Genomic DNA, 24740 nt, shown 5'->3' with positions numbered 1-24740 from the left:
TAATATAAAAGGCCTATGCTAGATTCCATTTAAAAGAATATGACAAACACCAGCAAAAGGGTTTTGTCCAAGGAAAAGCAGAAGTTCTGTATCTCAGAAAACTTTCCAATTCTATGATCCTTATTAAACGGATTAAACACTGTCATCATCGTAGGATTTGGTAACATCAAATAGAATTTTTACAAAATAAAACATGTCAAGACCTGGTTCTGCCTGAGTAGGATAGATTTACAGTAGATTTTATATTTTATTTACAATCCTATGAGTACAGGCTTTAATGAAATTATGGTATTAAAGAAAACACAGACTACAACCTGCTGGGTTTTTTTCCCCTTAAAATGAAAACTTCCCACTCTTCCTAAATAATCTAACCAACTTTCATGCAAAGGCAAACTGGGAATATATTTTAGTTTGTTAGAAAGGATATTTTAACAAAAAATGTTATTAACTTTAAAGTGCTTGAAAGTTTAAGAAAGACAACATCTCCTACTTCAGTTACTTTAAACTGATTGCTATGTTTCTTCTCATTAGCTTATGAGTAGTTTCTTTGTCAAGAACTGTTAGTTTCTCTTTGCTTATCATTTTTATGCAATGTTTAGGTATGTATTTTTCAAAAATTGTTCACCATAATTGTCTCTTGGATATCTTCCTTGGTAAAACATACTCTGACACAGAGTAAACCTATGGTCTTCGGATCTATTCAAGCTTGGGAATTTAATATGACATACTTTAAGGTTTCATATATATATTTACGAAAGGTTCTAACTTTTATCAACAGAAATGGGAAACAAGTCACTAATAAGAAGGAAACATAACTGAATCTAAATAAGTAACTTATTAAGTAAGTTATATAAGCATGTAAATTAAAGAAATCAGACTTCTCACTACTTATAACTACCATATCTCAAAATTAAGGGGCATAGTCAGGTACTGATGGCTCATGCCTGTAATCCTAGCTACTCAAGAGGTTGAGATCCACAAGATCATATTTGAAGGCCAGCATGAACAAGAATGTCTGTGAGATTCCATTTCCAAACTAATCAGCAAAAAGCATGGCTAAATGTGTGGATCAAGAAATATGGGGCTGGGGATATAGCCTAGTGGCAAGAGTGCCTGCCTCGGATACACGAGGCCCTAGGTTCGATTCCCCAGCACCACATATACAGAAAACGGCCAGAAGCGGCGCTGTGGCTCAAGTGGCGGAGTGCTAGCCTTGAGCGGGAAGAAGCCAGGGACAGTGCTCAGGCCCTGAGTCCAAGGCCCAGGACTGGCCAAAAAAAAAAAAAGAAATAGAGCACCAGCTGAGCAAACAAGCCAGTGGAGTAAGCACAATCCCTGAGATCAAACCCCAATAATGTGGTGGGAGGGTGGAGTAGAAAGAAAGCTGAATGGGCACAATAATGATTTTTTTTAATGGAAGCATTCTATTCCTTTTAAGACAATGAAGACATAAGTAAGTCTGAAGTAGTAGTACGTAGATACCACTATATGACATTTTTAAGGATCTAGTTCAAATGACACGGTGGAATAATTTCTTAAAACAAAAACGAATTGAATTCTTACAATCTGGTCACTTCCCCTCTACATACAATAGAGCTATCTAACTTTAGTTTGACAAAAAGATACTGTGAAAATACCAGAAATATTTTCAAAACCTTATAACCTGTAATTTGAAAACAGGCATACATGTTTGCTAATACACAAGTCACAAGTTTCTAAAAGTTATTTCTCATATTTTTTTCCAGTCCTGGGGCTTGAACTCAGGGCCTGAGCACTGTCCCTGGCTTCTTTTGCTCAAGGCTAGCACTCTACCACTTGAGCCACAGCACTACTTCCAGCTTCCACATACATATGTGGTGCTGAGGAATTGAACCCTGGGCTTCATGCATGCTAAGCAGGCACCCTACCACTAAGCCACATTCCCAGCCCCATTTCTCATAATTTTTAAAAATGAAATCTCACTATGTTGTGTGGCTGGCCTCAAACTCCTGGGCTCAAGTGATCCCCCCTTTTCAGGCTCCCAGGTAGCTAGGATTACAGGTACATTTCATCACACCGAGCCCCCAAAGAATTTTCTAACACCATATATTGTGATCTCTGTTGGTATTTATTAGTAGCATTTATTATTAATACACACCAGTAGTACTCTTTCCTTCCAGTAAAATGTGTAACTATTTATAGGCTGAATAATTAGTTTGGAGGAATATGACTTTAAACATTAGGACTCATATATATAAAACTCAAACAGCATGATATAACTTGATAAAAGTCAGTACACATCACTGAAAATATTCAACCCAACTCAGCACCATGTTCTAAAGTAAATGTTGATTTTTAATACTTGGCTTATAAAAGACCCTAAGAAAAATCCATCATCCTTTTGACAGTCCTAAGGCATTGACTCTCTAGAAATAAGGGCTGTAAAGAATGTCATTATATAACAAGGAAGCTCTTTTTTTCTTTTATTTGAGAAAATATAAAAACATATCTCCCAGAAGACAACTAAAATTTCCACAATCACTTTGATTTTAATTTGAACTCAAGCTAGTATTTCTGTTGATAAGAAACCAGGTAGTGTACCTGTATACCCTATGTGATTCTCCTGAGCTGTGGTAGATCACACTCAGGAAAACTTACCAAGAGAAAGCAAAAAAAAAAAAACTGAGATGAAAAGACAGGAAATTAATATGCATTTAAATAAAAGCAGTATGAACCAAACAGAAAAAAATATTTAAATCAAGCAAGCAAATGTGTGGGTGATAGCAGCGCCCTTCAGCAAAAGTACTCACGCAGAATCTACTGGCCAGAAGTTGATCAGAGTAACAGGACTGCAAAACAAAAAATGAGGTGGTGAAGAAAGACACAAGCAAATCAGCCACAACAAAAATTACTGAAAGGTCAAAAATAAATAAAATCCAACCAATTAAGTATGAATCAATGGAAAGCAACAGCCAAATAAATGTAAAAAGTAAATGAAAAGAAAAACAAATAGTTGTGTGATTGTTACAGAAACATACACAGAGGAAGTTTAAAAGAGGTGAAGAAGACATCAGTTGGATCAAAGAGAATCATCACTACTTACTGTGAAGGAGTTTCCTGTGACCATATTTTCTCTCAAATGGAAAAGAAATTGACTACATATGACCACACAATCAGGTACAAAAAGACACACATCTACTGATTTGTGAGGGAAGAGCATCAAAATGAAATCTTGGCATCACTCACTTGTAAACAGTCCCATATTTCTTAAGACTTAAAGGCAATTAGTGACTATACTGTTTTGTTTTCCTGTTAAATCAAGTTTAGCTTTTGGAAAAGGTAATTGTCAAGAGACATTTGAAAATGGTAATTGAACATCAGCTTGTTTTGTTCTTTTTTCAACTAAAATAATTCCAAAGAGAGGAACAGAAGAGACTGTTTGCATTTGGGAGTGAAAGAGGGTATTCATCTGGGAGAAGTTCAAATATACATCTGCCACTACTCACGTTTCCATGTTGTCCCCCTCTAAGACAGTCTGCACTGGCAGGTAGCCCATTCGGGGATGCTTCGCAAAATACCTTTTGGTTCGAAATTTGTTTTTAAGTACCTTGGCAAAGTCTCGGACATCTTCTCCTGATGTAGTCTGAAAGAGAAATCATAGTGAGTTCAGTATTAGGGAAGCCCAATTTCAACTATCTATAAAATGGTGGTAAGACTACGTTAACAAGTTATTGTGAGGAAAACATAAAGCATACAAGCTACCATGCTACTTCATCTTAAAATTACTCTTTATACTTTACAGTATATTGAAAACTATATCCATTCAATATTCATGGCATGCTATGTTCTCCATCACTGACTACCTTTGTAAATGGGATGGTAGTGAGAAAGATAACTAAAGACCAGGGTGCACTCGTCTGATTATGGAAGAGAGACATGCTCCAAAAGAAAGCTCCTCACATTGATGTACTCAACAGCACCCCTGCAGATCTTGCAGATTTTGATGTACCAAGTCAGGGATTTAGGGTCTAGATTTTCAATAAGCACCCAGGCAATGTCAGTGTTGGTGTTGAACAAGCCATGCATTGAATGACATGTATTAGAGTTTAGAGAAGATGCCCTGGCCATTTCACCAGGAACTGTTCACAATTCTACTAGCCACTGAAAGTGTTCATAACATAATAGGAGAGGTCTCTCCCTCTTAGAGAACCATGAGCAAATTATTTGACCTTACTACTTCAGAATCCTCAACCTATCAAAAGAGGATAAAAACTTGAAATCTACTTCATACAAAGCATTTTAAAAGGGAGCTGCCTGGCATTTAACTAAGTATTTAAGTATTCGTATATAAAACATAGTTTTAAAGCATTAGTTGTTAATAGCTCAAAACTAAAACATGAATATTGACTGAAAGTGGTAAGGTGTACATTTTGAAGAATCCACAGATCACAGATCTTCTTACAACTCCCCACCTTTCTTTTTTGGCCAGTGCTTGGGCTTGAACTTGGGGCCTGAGCACTGTCCCTAGCTTCTTTTTGCTCAAGGCTAGCACTCTGCCACTTGAGCCACAGTGCCACTTCTGGATTTTTCTATATATGTGGTGCTGAGGAATCGAACCCAGCGCTTCATGTATGCAAGGCAAGCACTCTACCACTAGGCCATATTCCCAGCCCTCTCCTTACAATTTCTACAGCTGTGAAAAAGAAATGTGAGATGTACTGGCTGCAACCATACGAACAGAAGAAAACCTATTTATTCATCCAACAATATTCATTGTCTATTGTGCTCCATGTGGGTTAGTCATTGCCTTAGGCATTATGAGTAATTAGATATACTTTCATTGGGGAAACATCTGGGGAACTCATAAATCACAGCATTAAATATGACCTGCGATATTACACAAAAGTGAAATTCATCTCAGATGAACTGTCTCACAGCAAGAAGAATCTCACTTACTGGAGTGCAATATTCCACCATAGGATAGTGCATCTTATGGCCTTTTGCAACTCTACCAGAAAAAAAGCAGCTTTGGCAGATGTCATAGTTGAAATGCTTTAGACTTCTGTATCTGAAAAGGACCAAAAACAAACACATGTGTGCTTCATTATAACAAATTCCCAGAGAAAAGTCATTAGTAAACTTTCTACCACATTGTCTTCATCCTATGAACAGAATGAAATGTTCATTAGTCCCACAAGGTAAATGATTAACTTTCTACCTCTAGATTCTCTGGTACTTCTCCTACAGTATGAAAACAATCTAGCAGAAAGATTTTCCTATAAACACATGGAAGAAGGGAACACCTAGATTTTATTTAAACTCCACTAGGAGATCTTTTGGGTGAAATAGGATAGTACTGGCAGTATCCAGTCTTTTAAAACTCCAATATTCAAATATGAAAGAATATCCAGAAGAGGCAAGGTTGATATATTGCCTTCCCCTCTCCATCCAGGGGGACAAAAGTTTTCTGAAACAATCACAATTATTTTCTAAAACTTAAAAAGACATTTTTACAAGACAAAATATCAAGAATTCCTAATAAAGTATATCTTGCTTATATTTTATTTTCATATTAGCTGACATGATTCATCTTTAAACAGTTACTTGGACAATCAATCTGTAGTCTCTCTCGTGAGAAACTCTTTACCACATTACACACAAATGACAACTGAAGCACCAAGATAAGATAAAATTTGGATGAGATGAGAAAATTTCTAATTTGTAAGTACTGGTTAGTTACTCCTCTACATCCCCAAGCTGTATTCTTTTGTAAACCTTCCATCTTTTACTTTCTTAGATTAAAAACCTAAGCTAATTCAAACATACTATGTCATTTATGGGAAAGTGGAAAGTAATTTTACATTTTTTAGATACAATCATCTTTCAAGAGAAGGAAAGGGGAGGGAGGTAAGAGAAACACCAATTCTCAAAATAATCTGATTTGATAAGGGCAAAAGAATGGGAGGTAAATTTGTTGGGTTTTTTTTTTTGATACTCCCAAACATTTTCTTTTTTTCTATGTTATAAATTTCTCCTCAGTAGTATACAAATCCCAGTTGCTTGGAAAGCTGAGAAGGAAAGATAAAAAGGTAATGCAGTCACCTGGGGTTTCCCTCCATAGACCCTGCCACATCATTGCCAACAGCCTGAAATGTTCAAGAGGTATCCTTTGTAAATAAAAAAATATTTGCTCACTGTTGCCTAGGTAGGCTTTAGAGACGAACGTCTACAGAGTTTTATAAGACCTCTTTGTATGTAGCATAAGGGCTCAACATTAATAGTTTTTTTTAAAAAAAACACTGTAAATAAAAACACAAAAGTGCTACAAAATAATTACAAGGGAATAAAGTAACAAACAAAGCCTACTCATTAACTAGAAGAAAGTATCAATGTATCTATGGATTCTGAATGAGCAGACTATATAGGTAGTTTACAACTGGATAGCTTTTTTTGTTGTTGTAGAAACCTTGCTGTCCATCCAGGTGTTTAACTACATCACCTTTGCAGAATTAGGATTTATGATTATTGTTTAATATAATGAGTTCACTTAAAATATCTAGTTTCAATGAAACTTGTTGAAATTGTTTCAAGTGGGGAGAGGGAAGGAGAATAGTGAAGGGCTGAGTTTTGTCTGAGCACATTGTATACATATATGGAAATACCACAAAGAAACCTCTCTTGTACAACTAATATAAGCCAGTAAAGTAATTCTTAAAATCTTTGTTTCTCCCAAAAAAGGTGAACAGGTTAAAAATTTTGGAATCATTTCCATGAAATTTTAGTATTGTTTTTATTTTTTATTTTTTGTGCCAATACTACTGTCGCTTGAATTCAAGGCCTTGTGTTGTCACTTAGCTTTTTCACTCAAGATTGGTGGGCTACTACTTGAGCCTCACTTCTAGTTCCCACAGTATTTTAATACTATCAAAATAACACTGTTATGTTTCTATTGCTTTTACTCTTAAATTCATAAGGAACATTTTTGCTTGTTCAGCTGCTTAGTGCATCTTTCATTTACTTGCATGCTTTTTATTCCCTTGGAAGTTCATTAGGATACTATGCAAAGAATGTAAATAGACTCAAAATAAATTCGAAGATGTCTGAAACAATTCTCGTTACTCAAAGGGGGAAAATGTTGCCAAGCAAACAGACACTGAGCTACCATGATAATTTAATTCTTCCCAGAATAGAATCATCTCTTAGTTTTATAACTGATTGTTGGAGAGTTGCTATAAACAGAAAAAGCTTTGAAAAAAAAGAGAGAGTATACAAATATTTTGGTTCCAGGATAAAGGAGGTATAGTTAATCGGTATGCCCCTGACAGACAAATATCTCTGGGGAGACAGGTAGTCAATCTTATTCAATGAAAAATGTTGCTATGAAGAGCTGAAGAGTGAAGGTGGAAAGGGACATCTGCCTATGAGTCATTTCCACCAAAATAACCCAGTAATCAGGAGAGTAACAAGAGTGATCAATGTTCCAGCTCGATCACTTTCTCTCCCCTTTTGGATAGGAACAAACTAACAGAAAGCAGCATAAGAGATGGAAAATTGAGTCAGGAAAAGAGGAGCTATGATAATGACTTTTTGTTTGTTTGTTCCCAATACCTGAATCCAATGATTGGACACTCCTTGCAGATGTTACACTTGGCCTGGTGCTTGGCAGTTTCTGCAGCAGCCACTCTGTGTAGGACAGGGAGCCACACCATGGACTGGGGTTCCAGTCGCATCCAGTCTAGAAAGAGGGCTGCTTCAATCTCAGGCTTATTATTGGCCTGCAAAGACAAGAAGGAAGAGGAAAGAGGGCAAAAGAACACAAGAGGAGAATGTGAGAGTAAATTAGACATGTCCGTTCAGCTAACAAATCATGAGAATGAAAGACAAAAAGAAATCGTTGCACAGTGAGGTTCTCTTTGTGCTTCTTGATATTCATAACAGCCACTACTCTTTCTGGATACCACATGACAACAAAACAAAACAAAGCAACAAAAGGGAGAAAACAGGGTAAAATAAAAACCTATGGAAACCTGTTTATTTCTAATTTGGGAACAGATATTGAAAAATTAGCCAAAAATTAAAATGCAAGTACTTTTTTTAAAAATAAGATTTCAATAGTGAGGAGAAAACCATCTCAGGAGTTATTGATCCTTTTTCCTTCTATCAGATGTACTTCTTACAGAATCATAAAGAGGGACTTTTAAATTTCAGCTGTTACCCAAGCTTTATGTTTTACAGATTAGGTTAAAAAAACAACAACTTTCAGATGTGGATCAGAAAAACAGCTTTTAAAGGCCATACAACTAACTGGTCACAAAGCATATTTTAGGCTCTGAAACTACTGGTCTAGTACTGTTTCCATGGTGTCCTACTGCTTCTCTGTTTTTCTTTTAAAAGGCCAAATTTAATCAATACTATTCATTTACTGCAAACAATGCAGCTGCCTTCACATGCTCAAGATGTATTTGCCTATCAATTGACAATGTTACTGGAATCAGGCATTTTAATTTAAGATTTGGTTTTAATATCTTGTATTGTTAGACAGAGTGACTCACACATCACTTTTTACTCTTTGTTGCTTCTTTAATCTCAAATATTCCACTAAGGATCAGTTCTGTCTGAACCATAGAGTTTGAGGTCTTTCTTTAGATGTTTGTTGGTAGAGATTATTCCAGATTTTGTTATTCTGAGAATATTTTTTTCCTTCTGTATTGTCAAAGTGAAGTACAGAGGGGTTACAGTTTCATATGTAAGGCAGTGAGTACAGTTCTTATCCAATTTGTTACCTTCTCCCTCATTTTAAATCCATATTCTTGATAGCTATCTTCCTGGCATAGAATTTCTAAATAGGAAGGCTTTGGGGGTTTATTTGCTTTTATTTTATCTTAGTATAATGAAATATTATTCTACTTTTATCTCATTTTCTTTGTTGCTGCTGTTGGGACTTTGGTAGTAAAGCTGACTGTTATTCCCACAAAGGTAGTCTTTCCTTTTCCTGTCTCACATTGTGTTTCTATGATTTTGTGGGTTTATTTATATTGCTTCAAAATCACTGGGTTTCTTTAACACATGGCTTAGAGTCAGTCTTTAATTGGTCTTGAATCTTCTCAGTCAAGATATCAACAAACAGTGCCTCTTCCCAATTCCTCTTTTCTGCTTGTAGCACTCCATTAGATGAATGTTAGACTTGCACAATTTTAAGGTCATTTTAAGGTCACTAATAAAGTTTATAATTCCTTGTACTTTTTAATATTGTCTTTTGTTTAGACATCATTAAAACGTGTCCAAAAATTCTAAAATATGGAAGTATTATGGGTATGCTTCTCAGTATGCTATTTTTGCAGGTTCTCATTCTCTCAGATTTCTTGTGTGATTAATTGTTAATGTTTTTTCAATGTACTACCTTGACCTTAAAAAATATTTTTCTAGAGATACTTTGAACCCTAGAATTACAGGACCTTTTCCATAGACGATTTTTCATTTTCTTTTGCCAAGAACTGAGGAGTATTACTTATTCCAAGATCAATTTTAAACTGAATATGTGACATAGGATCTTTAGTTTCATATGAATAACATATATATGAATTGTAAACCCATACTGCCTCTCTTAGAATGTGGTTTTCTAATAAAGGATCTATGCTCATCTCAGACAGGAAGGTAGCATGGTTTGAAATGACAGGTCATCTTCCTTGTAACACTGACTACTTCAGGAGCACTTCAGTCATTACCCCAATGATAAATTTAACAATATTACAATGAGCTGTTTAACCTTGGATTTTCCAGCTGCAAAATGGCTTTAAACTACTGATTAAAAACATTTGTTGAGCATTTTTTTTCTGTGTAGACAGCCACCACAGAGGTAGCTTGTGAAATTTGTTAAAAAGAATTACAGAAAGTAAAGATGGAAGGAACCACATAAGTAAATCCATTCTTTCAGAATGGCAGCAGAGCTATAAAGCCTTTAGCATTCCTTGAGTGTAAACTCTTTCCCAAGGACTGTGTATTTGCTACAGCCACTATGTAAATATCACCAAGGTGAGGGAGCAAACATCCTTGAAGGATGACCTTGGACATCTTTTTTCTGAGACCCCTGTCAAAAGCACTTCATTGCACTGAGCTGAAATCACATTGAGTAAGCAGAGGATAAGAGCAGAAACTCTAGATTCAAACCACTAGAGTCCAAACCATAGCTTGCATACTCACTTCCTGATTGACCTTGGAAAAAGAACATAGTTATCTCTTTCTGTCTAAACTTTACTCTGTTTAGAAATGGAAATATTAACAGTGCCTGTGTCATAGGGTTGTTTTAAGACTAGATGAGTTAACAAATGAAAGGAACAATATTTGGCACATAGCATATTTGTCATGGTCACCATCATTACTATCATCTATCAAGCAGCCCTGTTTATGTTCGTCTCTGTGTCTTCATCTCAATTCCTCTAATTTCTTCTGCTTATCGCAGGGTTCAGTTTGCCATTGTCCTTTAGAAAAACTATTCTCCAAATATCATGTACTCGAAATGGCCCTTGCATTTTTTCTGAGAAAAATAAGATATTTTTTTTTTGTCCTGGACCACAGGCTCACTCACATCAGGATTTTACTTGACTAAAATCTCTTGGTCAGTATTTCCCAGTGCATCCTGCAGATCAATCATCCAACAAAATGCTTCACAAAAAGAAGGTCAAATTAATTAAGGAAATAGTGCATATTATATCCGCCTTTTAAAATTCTTAATGGATGTTAACATATTAAAAGCTGAGAAGGTTGTCAGTGAAGAAACATGTTACACTCTGTTTGACCTCAGAATCCCATTTATTATTCAATGATCCTAAGATCATTATCTTAAAAAAAAATTCTGATGCCCGTGAACACCAAAAGGTATACTACCATGTTGGGCATTATGAGCAATGTTGTTCTTTGCTATTTCTCCTGACACTTCCACTATGAATGTCAAATGGGAATATCATTCCTTTCACTTCTTTCAAGGACTTCTAATGTTAGTTAGAGCCCACTATAAAATCTTTTTTTTTCAAATTTTTATTATCAAACTGATGTACAGAGAGGTTACAGTTTCATACGTTAGGCATTGGATACATTTCTTGTACTATTTGTTACCTTGTCCCTCATACCCCCCTCCACTATAAAATCTTATCCATGGATTTAAATCCCTGGTTTTCTAGCAAATACATTAGTCACTCTTCCTGATTTGGGGCCATTTTTTTGCCAGTCCTGGGGCTTGGGGACTCAGGGCCTGAGGCCTGTCTCTGGCTTCTTTTTGCAAGGCTAGTACTCTACCGCTTAAGCTACAGGCCCACTTCCAGCTTTTTCTGTTTATGTGGTGCTGAGGAATCAAACCCAGGTCTTCGTGCATGTTAGCCAAGCACTATATCACTAAGCCACATTCCCAGCCTCATGATTTTGGGCCATTTTTAGTATTTACATTTGAAAGTAAATGTTGTCTTATATAAAAAAGTCAGAGGCCAAGGGCAAAGATGAGCCATACCCACTATACCTTACATCAGATCAATCAAAATCCAAGATTCTATCCTGTCTGGTTCATGAACTACCATTCTCCCAGTAATATTACTGTCTGGTTTCTGTTGTGCACATTACTCCATCATGTAGACAAACACGATGAGAGACTTTGTCAAAAGAATTGCAGGTGCTTCATGTCAATATGTCCGGTAACAATCTCCTGCTCCAATGGTCTAGAACCCAACTTTAGCAAAACAACCTATTCTAGACAGGAGACAACCCATTACAAAAGGGCAGTAATTCAGGCCTATGTAAAATATGAATTTATTGGTGCTTAATCAGAACTTATATATTTGTTCTGACTTATGTTAAAAGGATAGAATGTTTAATGATGCATTTAAAAGATATGCTGCAGGGTAAGACTTCACACTGAACACAAATATATATTAATAAAATGTCTGTTCATTCCAAAACTAGAAGAGACTATGAATCAGCAACAAATTTAAGCATAAAACATAAGAATAAAAGAAGGGAACCAGATGTAACTCAATGCTATAGCACTTGCTTGGCTTGTATAAAGCTCTAGATTTACTTCCCAACATGGCAAAGGTACTAATGACAAAAAAGGAAAGAATGAAATATCATCCCTGTGATGAACATCTAAAGAGACTGAAAGTATAGCATAAGAAATTACCTCATAATCTGCTCTACTGTTTAAGCCCTTTACAGAACAGTGTCTAATTATGATAGTTAAAACTGACCCATGATATAGAATAGGCTTGGCAGAAAGATACAATGATAATTAAGGGGTTTGAAAGACCTGAGGACAGCTTAAGAGAATTGGGATTATTTAGCCATGAAAAGAAAGAGGGAAAGCAAGATAGAGAATGAGCAAAAAAGAGTGGCTGAAGGGACGATTTAATAACAGTTTTCAATTATGTGAATGGCTTTTGCATAGGAGCCTGTGACCAGCTGTTCAATCCCTCTACTGAGGACAGAACAAGAAGAAACAAGCTTAAACAGCATGAAGAATTTAGGCTGTAACTCATACGGAAGAATTTCTTGATGCTGAAAGTTGTTAAAGCATTAGTGTGAATTACCAAGGGACACTATAGAATGTTTTCTTTCAAAATACTATAGATTCTCTTGTGCTTAAAGGTTGGAAATTTTGAAGTTTCTTTCCAGCTCCTAAGATGCAAGATCCATCATTTTGGCTCTTTTAGAACTGTTTGCCTAGGCCCACTGACAGTACTCAAGACAAGACACAGGGATTCACAGTCTCACTGTGCTTCTATTTTTCATTTTTATGACATACCATTCTGTATCCTAGTGCTATATTCCCTCTCCTTTTGTCTGGCAATAAAGAAGGAAGGAATTAAAAACCAGGCAAATTTTTGTAAAGATCTAATAGAGCTAGAACTAAGACCCAACTGGAATAAATTTTGATCATTCTAGACAAAATATAATGATCCAGGTGCCAGTTCAAAGCCAGCCTTAGCAGGGCAGCCTTTTATTTCCAATTAACCAGTAGAATGTTAGAAGTTGAGCAATGCCTCAAGTGGTAGAAAACCAAATTGAAACAAAAAGATCTGGACCAGCATTTAAACCCTGAGTTCAAGCCCTAGGACTGGCATAAAAAGGAAAAAAATACAGATACGAATAGTGAGAAGTTATTAAGGTGTCAAAAACCAAAATCCAAATATGATGGCATTAATTAATTAATTGTAAATGTCTTTTGCAGGTGAAATACTTACAGATATAGTCTTCTGGCAAGCCATTTGAGAAAACTATTTTTTAAAAGGCTACTTGGTGGCTGGTTTGGCTTTGTTTGCTAGCTTTAAAAAAATTATCTCCAGCCAGGTGCTGGTAGCTCAAGCCTGTAATCCTAGCTACTAGTAAGGCTGAGATCTGAGGATCACAGCTTGAAGCCAGCCCAGGCAGGAAAAGTCTATGAGACTCATCTCCAATTAACCATGCAAAAACTGGAAATGAAGCTGTGGCTCCACGTGTTAGAGCAGTAGCTTTGAGTGAGAAAACTCAGGGACAGTGTCAGGCCCTCAAATCAAGCTCCACAAGTGACAAAAAATTATCTCCCTTTTCCTCATCCACAGCATGTACACACAAAAACATTACAGCTCTTTCCGCTGTCCAGACTAGGAATACTCAAAATTCCCACTGACTGACTTAAAAGGAACCTCGTAAGTGGCTATGTAACTAATGTTCTATGTCAGTAGTTCTTCACCAGGGATGATGATGTACTCTGGGTGAAATATACATGACAATGTTTGGAGACATTTTGAGTTATAATGGCATTGAGGTGCGATACGGTACTACAAGCATCTAATAGATAAGGGCGGGGTTCTTGCTAAACAGCCTATCATAGGCCAGATCCCTACAACAAAGAATTAATACAAGTATCTTACAGGCAAAGTGCCAGTAGTGTGAAAGCTGAGAAACCTTTGCCCTTAATCTTAATATCTTACCTAACTATAGCTCATTGTTAGAAGTACGAAAGCAACATTGTTGGCTGATCACCAGTAACTGAACAGCACAATTCCCTAAGAGCCCCTCAGGGCATCTACCAAGCAGGCAGCTATCTTCTGGAAAATAGAAACTGCCAACTGGGATGTGTATGTTCAATGGCTAGCTATAAGAAAAGTGCCACAGTTCACATATTGTGAAAAGGACTAATGAATAAAGAGATCTCAAACTAAAAATCACAAAGAAACATGATAAAGTTGTAGAATTTGATTATTTATTTAATAATGGTACATAATTATCTCATATAATGTAAGGCAAATTAGCTAGTGCAAGCCTGTGTCTGTGTGTGCATATTTGCACATACACACAAACTGGTATGTGTGAGCATAGGCCTTCTTTTTATTTGAGTTTCTATGCATTTAGAGCAAAAATAATGAATACACAAAACATTGAATGCATACATACACATGAGCAGAATTTCCAAGCATTCCTATTGACAGAAAAGGATAAATTTATGACACTAGAAACAAATGCAGGATTAAAAAAGCTAATCTCTTTTTCCTGGTCATTTTCATTTGCTGTTTTCATTCGTAAGATGTTCCTTTCATAAATCTAAAATAACCATTTAAACATCACTACCACTTTGTACAGGTAATGGCATGAATAATCAACAATGCAACTTTTCTGGACCTGATTCGACAAAGCCATGGTATCTGGAAAGATTTACTGAATTTAAATGGATAAAACTATTTCGTAGATTAAAGTCTGTACACAAAGATTCAAAACTGAAAGATTGGCTAGTCAGGGTCAGACAGTATAGGACAAACAGTTCCTTCTTGACTGCTCCCTGAGCTGTTATTACAATTTCTTTAACAACCTCTAAATGTACCAAGGGCATCAGTGGAATATTTTACATAAGAGAGAAGTCTACACTAGCAACGAACATAAAAGGCAGAACAAGAACAAGTTGTAAAGAATATTAATGACTCTTCTTCCAAACAATCCCAATTTTTATGAAAATCAAATGAGTGATAAAAACAACCTCTATAAAACCTGAATGTAACAAATAAAACAGAAGGAAGGTGACATTTTCATCCTCCTAGATACATACACTTGTGTTTTCCTTTTGAGTTGCTGAGAAAATAGTGTAGGGACACAAGGGATCATTTATATGAGTTTTCAAGCAATATTCTTTTTCACATCTTGCTCTTAGTATATGCTACTTCTGTTCAGAGAGAACAGCCTGTTTCATGTGAAAGGCCATACTCTATGTACAATACAAGACTACTTCCTGTATCTTAAAACTCTGTTACAAGTTATTAAACAGAAAATCGTGTAAGATTTGCCTGATAATGGCAAAGCTTTCAAGTAAGTACAGGAATCTATTTTCCTTTTTGCCTTTGTAACATCTAGTCTAATCAAAAAGAAACTTGGCAATAAGTAACTTAAGATAATTTGGGTTAACTTTGTATTAGTGATGAGAAAAGGCCCTGAGAAGAAAATATCTCAACATTATCTATTAGTATCTATTAATTTAACACTGTTGTGATGTAAATCAGATACAAATCCAGCCATAAGTAAACAGAGAAGCCACATTGAATTTGGAGTCTTTATTGGAAGGCCAGCAACTGCATGGTGGGCTCCTCTCTCAAAGACCAGCAGGCCTGAGCATTGCTGACACAAAGATTTTAAAGACAAAAACCACATGCTTGTGGGGGAGACAAAGCAGACCATATTTGGACATACTCAGATACAAGCTCAGGTACCATCAGAACTTTTCTATCTAGGGCAGAGAATGCCTCAAATTTCCATATAGGGGAAACCTCTGTGGCTACTCAGAGGTGGGTAATTCAAGCGATTTCTGTGAAGCAGAGACTGCCTAGCTCACCTTGAGCCAGGCATCTGCATTCAATGAATGGCCTCTCTCACTGCTAGGCTCTTCAGCACTGGGTAGAGAATTTCCTCCACCCAGGTAGAAACACCAGGATGTATGTTAAGAACTTACTTAGACTCGGCCTCTTTGCTTCAACACTAGCAACAGATGCTTAAAGTAGTACCAAAATGAATCTTCAAAGAAACAACTGCCCCATTAAAAAGTGGGCTAAAAACTTAAGAGAGACTTCTCTGAAGAGGAAATAAGAATGACCAATAGACACATGAAGAAATGTTCAACATTTCTGGCCATAAAATAAATGCAAATCAAAACAACATTGATATTCCACCTCATACCAGCTGGAATGGCCATGATCAAGAAAGCTAATAACAACAGATGTTGACAGGGATGTGGCCAAAAGGGAATGCTACTACACTGTTGGTGAGAGAGTAAACATGTTCAACTACTCTGCAAAGCAGTATGGTATACTGCAAAGCAGTATACTAACCATAGAGCTCCCCTATGACCCAGCAATCCTACTTCTCAGCATTTACCCAAATGACCACAGACAAGGCCACACTAAAGCTACCAACACAACCATGTTCATGGCAGCATTATTTACCATAGCTAAGATATGGAACCAACCCAGATGTCCCTCAGTAGATGAATGGATCAAGAAAATGTGGTATATATACACAATGGAATGCTTCCATCAGAAAGAATGACATCACCCCTCCTGTGAGGAAATGGAAAGTTTGACAAGAAATGTACTTACTACATTACATATGTAACTGCAACCTCTCTGTACATCATCTTGACAATAAAATTTAATAAAAACTAAAAAAGGAAGGAGAAAAGAGATTTCCTATGAGAACATGCATACTGATCTCCAAAATCTTTTGATTCCTGAATTTGTTTGAGGGTGCTAGACTGCCTAATTCTGAAGCAAGTTCTAAAGACAATGCCCAATTAGTAAACTTTTAACTGAATTGAGAACCATGTAGAATTCTGAAATACAAGTGAATATACTAAAGCACTGGTACAAACATACTTATATCTCCACTGATAACCTCATTTCTTCCTTCTTTTGTAGTATTACACATCTTTCTCACTATTAGACACTATGGCATATTTGAGCTACATAGACTGACAGGTGGATATCAATATACTAAAGTAGCTAAAAGGAAAAATAGAAACCAAAATACCTATGAGCTTCTTCATCCTTATTAGCACACAGTTGGTTTTGGCTGTATTAACTTTCTTTTCCCACAAAAGAATTGGTATATATAGAAATATACTTATTGGATCTATTTGTGTTCCTATGGGGAGAAAAGACTGCCAAATCTATGCACTGCTATTTTAAACAATGTGTGTCAGAAACAGTATTCAAAGACAGTTCAGACAGGAGAAATATCATTCTTTGCACATTCAAAACTACCTGGGTGCTGCTTTTCACAGGAACAAAAACAACAACAGTTGAAACATTAAGAAAAAAATGGTAGAATTAGAAAATCATTGCATTCCCAATATAATAATTCCCAAAACATTCCCAATATAATAATTGAATTAGATGTGGATCATCAATGGATGCTACTACCATACAGTAATTCTTAAGAAAGTTCATAGGGTCCCAATATATCACAAAAATTACTTTGTAATGATAATGGGGAAAAAGGTACTTTTTCACAATGGGAATATTTGACAGATACCACCTTAGCATGATTAGTGTCACCAATAAGATGCAGTAGGAGGAATACAGCAGCAGCACCACTATGGTCCTCTTGCCAAAATGTTTAACTTTAATCATGAGGAAACAGCCTGAAAAATCTAGAACATGAGACATTCTTCACGAAAATGGATTTGGACTCTTAAAAAAATGTCAGTCTTTTGAAAGAAAAAAATGGAAGAATATAAATAACCAAAAAAATGCAAGGAGACTATTCAAGACTAAAAAAGTACAGAGACATGAAAAGAAAATGCAAAACAAACCCTTGGTTGGATCCTAGAAGAAAACAGCCAGCTAAAAGTAATATTCTGGACTGAGTGTTAGCTGTATTACTAACTTGATGTGAGAATTCTATAGGATGACAGCACCACAATTCTGTAATTCAGTAATAAATTCAGTAATAAATACGGAAAAGATTAAAAAATGGTAACTTCTCAATTCACATTTCCTATTGGAAGGGGATAATCTCTGATTTTAGTACCCTGGCTATTGTATATAAGTGTATTAGAACTAGGGAAGGGAAAGGAAATACCAAAATGGAGGCACAATGGATAAAAACAAACCAATGTAACAGCAATACTTACAAAACAATATGGTGTAAACCAACTGTACAACTCATGGAAGGGAGAGGGAAATAGGGAGGAGGGAGGCAGGGGAAAATGAGGGAGGAGGTAACAAGTTGGATAAGAAATGTACTCACTGCCTTATGTTTGAAACTGTAACCCCTCTGCATATCTCTTTAACAATAAAGAAATGAAAAAAAAAAGAAAAAGATGTATAATAAAAGTATTTAGGGGTTTAGGTAGTGATGCCTTTTTACTTTCAAATAGTCAAGGGTAAATATATATTTGTGCATGTAATGAATACAGTACATACACAGGGATAGTTTGGAGGGTGGGAATTGGATATAGGGCAAAAAGCCAATCATAGACTATACTGACATACAGGTGACATAAGTGTTCATCATACTACTTTTTAAACTTTCCTTTATGCTTGAAATGTTTCTAAAATAGAAGACTACTTGGATATTGTTTCCTATAAGTCAGTCATTCATGGAGAAGGCAAGGAAGGAGGATGAGTAAGAGTGAGGGGGAAGAGGAAATGGTATTAATGTCAATGGTATAAAATATGAAAAGCTCCTTTGGATGTTTTCTCAAAAACTACAAAGGTAGCTGGGTGCTGGTAGCTCACACCTAGCTACTCAGGAGGCTGGCATCTGAGGATTGCAGATTTTCCTGCCAGCTGGGCAGGAAAGTCTGCAAGACTCTTATCTCCATTTAACCACAAGAAAACCAGAAGTGGTACTATGGCTCAAAGTGGTACAGCACTAGCCTTGAGAAAAAGAGCTCAGGGACAGTGCCCAGTCTCTAAGTTCAAGTCCCATCACCGACAAAAAACAACAAAAACCTCCCACAAAGCTGACTTCCACTCTCCCCTCACCATGATTCCCAAAGCATCCCTCATACATTCTGCTTCCTCCTGATTTCCTGATATCCTATGTGAATCTCTAGCCATGTAAATGAATTTAAGATGCTTCATATATACTGAATTTTTTTTGGAAGCAGGGATTGAGAGGTCAAGAGCAGTTTTTGTGAAACAAGGAGTAAAAGGCTTCCTTCCCATAACAGCAGTCTTAGGTAGAAATGGAGTATTTTATTTAAAGTTCTAAAGATAATGATGGGGTTGGAGGCCAACAGTCAGTGCTCTAAATATTAATTGGGACTCTGAATCAGCCATTAAAGATAAAATCAGCCCAAACAATAACACATGGTGATTATCTACTCTTCATTTACATATTCAAGGACAACTGTCCTGACCTCAGGCTCTCCACTCCACCTGACTAATAAACCAATTAACATCCTGGCCCTCAGGAACCTAAGCACAATTTTGAATCTACACAAATCCCTAAGTATACTCAAAGTTTTTAATGTAGGCTACAATGTTTTTATTAAATGGAAAAGTTTTTATGCACACATTGAGTAAGTATACTCAAAGTTATTAATGTAGGCAACAATGTTTTTATTTAATGGAAAAGTTTTCATGCACACATAATCAATAGATACCATGTAGTATACTTTCTCAAGTATGGGGCAGGATACTTCATGCATTTAAAAAAAGCAAGACATAAAGCTAAGTCTTCCACTACTGCTTCTTACAATTGTTTAAAATCCAATGAGGGAAAAGGAAAAATTACAGGAACAAAGACAGAGCTGTGGTTTCCACAGACTAGGAATGACCAGGATGGCAATAAACATGAGAGGATTTTAAGGGTGATGGAAATGTTCTGTGCGTTGATTGTGGGTAATACCATGAACAGATATATGTCTAATCTCATAGACCTGAACACCAACGATACATTTTGCTGTGTATTACAAATTCAGGTTATTAAGAAATAAACAAGACAGCTATAATCCTAGCTATTCGGGAGGCTGAGATCTGCGGATTGTGGTTCAAAGACAGCAGGGGCAGGAAAGTCTGAGACTCTAATCTCCAATTAACCACCAGAAAATTATAAGTGGTGCTGTGGCTCAAGTGGTAAAGTGCTAGCCTTGAGCTGAAGAGCTCAGAGACAAGGCCCAGGCTCAGAGTTCAAGCCCCATCACCAATAGAGAAAAAAGAAGAAATAAAGAAGCAAGATAAATAAAATTTAAATATTTTATCAAATGCAAACAAAACACAACAAAAACCTTGGCTGTTAAATGAATAAATAATCTTTGTAAAAAGAACTTCTTGTTTAAAAAATACAGTGATAAACGGAAAAACAATATGTGTTGAACTCATTTTTTCATTCACATATGGGTTTTGGGGGGAGTAAGATTTTCATTGTGATTTAGTATTAATAGTGAACTTATAAACAGGAGTCCAAAGTATTCATCCAACTAGAAGCATGCCTATTAAAATGTGGATGTTTTTGTTAGTACCTGTACTTCAATTTTTCTAGGAAAGAAAGAAATGAAGAGAGAGGTAGGAAAATATAGAGATGGATTTTTCTCATGGCTATTAGGTGTTACTTTATTTTAATGGGATATTTTTTGGTGCTAAGAGTTGAACCCAGAGCCTCGTCCATGCTAAGCTAGTTCTATAATACTGAGCTACACTACCAACCCAATAAAGTGGTACTTTAGAGGTATGAAGAGTGGAAACAGAATGCCAGGTGGTTTACCTTGGCAGTGAATGTATGAAGAAGACATGTTTTAACTACAACACAAAGCTATCTTCAAAGTACTGGTGGAAAAATATACACCACTTCACATTGAAATGATAACAAGCAAAGTGTTACAAATCAAACAGATAATCATGAAGTTAACCCCATAGAAGCTTATCATTTTAAGAAACAGCACTCACTGGAAATCAGTAGTCAAACTCAAGACAATGCAGGTAACTTGGGGAAAAAATGTTTCCTAAAAATTGAAAGATTTTAAATAACTGCCCAAATAGGAGACTGCTTTCTACAACACCCTGGCCTCTTGGTGGAAGGCAAATCTGGGAAAGGCTACTACTCTGGATATGAAGTTGTAGTAACTCTTGCTAACTACTTAGTTTCTAAGAAGTTTCTATCAGTCCAGAAGATGTGTAAAAAGAATGTCTATGGGGGCTGGGAATGTGGCTTAGTGGTAGAGTACTTGCCTAGCATGCATGGAGCCCTGGGTTTGATTCCTCAGCACCACAGCTGGAAGTGGCACAGTAGCTCAAGAGGTAGAGTGCTAGCCTTGAGCAAAAAGAAGCCAGGGACAGCACTCAGCCCCTGAGTCCAAGCTCCAGGACTGGCAAAAAAAATAATGTCTATGGAATCCAAAGGAAATTGAAGTGAAGTAAGATTTTTATAAGTTATTTTAAGTATTCAAAATATAAAATGTGATCAAGTGGCTTTAGTTCCACTGTCTAACCAATTTAAAAGTTTCCTGGAGACTAATACCAGTAGCTCAAGACTGCTATCCTAGCTACTCATGAGGATGATAGTTGGAGAATCATGGTTTGAAGCAAGCCTGGAGAAGGAAGCAAAGTTCATAAGACTGCATCTCTAAACATAACCAACAAAAGCTTACCAGTGGCTAAGGTGGAGGACCAGCTGAGCAAACACTAGAAGCAAGCACAAGGCTCTGAGTTCAAACCACAGTACTGATTCCCCATCCAAAAAAAGTCTCCTAATATGTGTTATCTCAACACTTCTAGAGAGGAATCTCAAGAAGACTCACAGAACCTACAGACATTTGGTTATATGCAAAGGGATTTTCTCATATAATAATACCTTATTTAGATAATCATCCTAATGCTACCAACAATACAGTGTAGGGGCTAGGAAGGTTCAGAAATGGCGTCCTATTCACATATCTAGCCAATAGCAAAACAGGATATTGTACCCAGTCAATCCGGCTTCAGGGCTTAGGTGCTTAATCATGCTGCCACTCACTTGTGCAGATATTCTGGAATGATTTATTTGACATACACATACAAATATACTTGCTCTCAACAGCTGAGGTTGTACCATAGTCTCATTTCCCTATCATTCTTTATTATCACACCTGTACATAGATGATATTCATTTTTGTCATATGAGCAGAAAAATTCAGAAGACATGAAAGCAATGTATTCATTTTGAATGCATGAATACAACAGGAGGCAGAAAACAGATGTAGAATAAACAGATTTTGACACTGTAGCTCTTGTAGGTGAAGCATATTGAATATAAAGTTTGTATACTCCGTTCTAGCTAAATAATAAAACCCTTAAAGTGTTAATAGAAGAAAATACTACAAAGATACTCTTTGTAGAAAGGGAGAACCCTTCTCAGGGTTCTGCCAAATACTATTTGCAGTTAGATGACTTTGCTGAAGTCAGTTAAAAATATAATTTCCACCTAATAATATTACTTGGTTTTACTCAAAATATAACACACGCTGGAAAGTGGGATTAGAGTGTTTTTATTAGCATATATTAAGTATACAAAGTGGTTTCATTGTGATATTTCTATGACGTATCTAATGTACTTTGATTGAAGAAACCTCCTCTATTACTCCTCTCTCACACATACTTTTTTAAATACAATAGGTTAGAATATTTGGGGCTGGGAATATGGCCTAGTGGCAAGAGTGCTTGCCTCGTATACATGAAGCCCTGGGTTCAATTCCTCAGTACCACATATATAGAGAACGGCCAGAAGTGGCTCTGTGGCTCAAGTGATAGAGTGCTAGCCTTGAGCAAAAAGAAGCCAGGGACAGTGCTCAGGCCCTGAGTTCAAGCCCCAGGACTGGCAAAAAAGAAAAAAGAAAAAAAAAGAATATTTATTGTAAATAAAAGTGTGTGTGTGTGTGTGTGTGTGTGTGTGTGGTGGGAAGGGAGTTCATGTATGTTATCATTTTACAGGGGAAAATTCCTACATTAACATATTGATACTTAGTTCAGTACAGTATCTGAACTAGGTAAATCCATGACAATATAATTGCATGGTATAGAATATATTCATTGTCTCCCTAGACCTCCTTTTCTCATCTGAAAAAAGGAAAAATGTGGATAATCTCAAGGGCTCCTTTTGGCAGTCTATGTGACTCTCTTCCAGGGCAACTTTGGCCTTATTGAACTCAGAAAGCTCAATCTACTCTCTTCACAGTACTGGTTCCATGGGCCATGAAGAAGGAACTACCCATATTCCTTGACCAACAACTTTTATTAAAGCTGTATTTCTAAACCCAAGTAAGTTTACAATTTTTCTTCTAATGCTACCAAAATAAGATGATTACCTAGTGCACATATCAACAGTAGTATGCCTCTACTTATCCTGTTGCCTCACTTAGATCAATGAAGAATTTATCTTGAATTTTTCTTTTCTTTTTTTCTTTCTTTTGGTGCCCATAGGGCTTGAATCCAGGGCTTGGATGCTATCCCTGAGATTTTGTTTGTTGTTTAGGATTAATCCTCTACTTTTTTTTTTTTTTTTTGGCAGTCCTGGGGCTTGGACTCAGGGCCTGAGCACTGTCCCTGGCTTCTGTTTTTTTTTGCTCAAGGCTAGCACTCTGCCACTTGAGCCACAGCGCCACTTCTGGCCGTTTTCTGTATATGTGGTGCTGGGGAATTGAACCCAGGGCCTCATGTATACGAGGCAAGCACTCTTGCCACTAGGCCATATCCCCAGCCCAATCCTCTACTTCTTGAACCACAGCTCCACTTGTGGCTTTTTGGTGGTTAATTGGAGATAAGAGTCACAAACTTTCCTGTTTCGCTTGCCTTTGAACTGCAATCCTTAGCCCCAGATCTCAGCTTCCTAAGTATCTGGGATTACAGGTGTGGGCTACTAGCACCTAGTTCCTTTTCTTTTGTAAGTGGTTACTGGGGAGGGATAGGGACTGTGACAACATTGCAAAGATCAGCCTGAGAGCATTGCCCATCAAAACACACCTCTCTTCCTGCCCTTGTCAGAATCAGAGGCTTCAGTACTTCTGTGACTATAGCAACTTGAAAAACAGTTTTCCAGCTGGCAAGGACAAACAGAGGAAGTAAAAAGCCTATTGTGTGAGGTCAACTTGTGAGATGCATGAATGCATGAATGCATTTGTAGGAAAAGTAAGTACTTTACTGCCCTTTCTTAGGGCTGGTAGAAAAAGCTGCCTTTGAGTCAGTGTGGTCCAGTCCCAAGGTCTTATACTTCAAAAAGAGGGCAGAGGGCATTTTCACTGCTGTTATCTTTCCCTACAGCAAACATTGTATTTTCATGCCCATTGCACAATGAAAGGCAAGGTGAGTGCCAGAGCACCTGGCTGAGGAAAAGCAAACGAGGGCCAGGACATGCATTCTAAAGTAAGCATTCACAACCAAGCCATTCACCCTGACTGCAAATCACTACAAGTGGAGAGGCTCCCTAAACATAAGTAGTGGGAGCCCTATCGGATGCCACTTCCAACTTAGTCCTTTTTTCCTCCACTCCTATTGTCAGTCCTGTGTTCCTTGTTTTGCTAAGGCATCTCTTACTGGACCCAGGTCCCAGTCTGGGAAGCAGAAATAACAGAAACTATTTGAGGAGGCCAATGTGAACTATGAATCAAAGTATTCCACCTGCTGAGAGAGGCTAAGGGCAATCAAATACCACCACCTTCAAAGTCTGCCTAATTCCTTTTTTCTCAAAGGATTGGTAAGGAAGAAATGCAAGAATTCATGTGAACAAAAGCAACATTTTGAAAGTAACAATAGTAATGGCATGAATTTATAATCATGGTA

The 24740-nt window shown here is 36.8% G+C and overlaps 1 protein-coding gene across 8 annotated transcripts in view; it reads right to left on the bottom strand.

Moving 5' to 3' along the window:
• Positions 1-24740, bottom strand: part of Dmd (dystrophin) — a 1916788-nt gene that overhangs the window by 56146 nt on the left and 1835902 nt on the right. For 6 of the 8 annotated variants that reach the window (XM_048336444.1, XM_048336436.1, XM_048336438.1 and 3 more), the window contains 4 exons: positions 7588-7754; positions 4936-5047; positions 3486-3622; positions 2790-2828 (listed from right to left, as the gene is read on the bottom strand). In XM_048336444.1, the coding sequence (XP_048192401.1) occupies positions 2790-2828; positions 3486-3622; positions 4936-5047; positions 7588-7754 (455 nt within the window). The remainder of the gene's footprint in view (positions 1-2789; positions 2829-3485; positions 3623-4935; positions 5048-7587; positions 7755-24740) is intronic. The other 2 variants (XM_048336442.1, XM_048336440.1) reach the window with 1 other exon arrangement.

Source organism: Perognathus longimembris, chromosome 28 (assembly GCF_023159225.1).
Source record: "Perognathus longimembris pacificus isolate PPM17 chromosome 28, ASM2315922v1, whole genome shotgun sequence".
In the NCBI taxonomy this organism is placed as follows: Eukaryota; Metazoa; Chordata; class Mammalia; order Rodentia; family Heteromyidae; genus Perognathus; species Perognathus longimembris.
The sequence above is the reverse complement of the archived record's forward strand: the minus strand, read 5'-3'. Positions and strand labels throughout refer to the sequence as shown.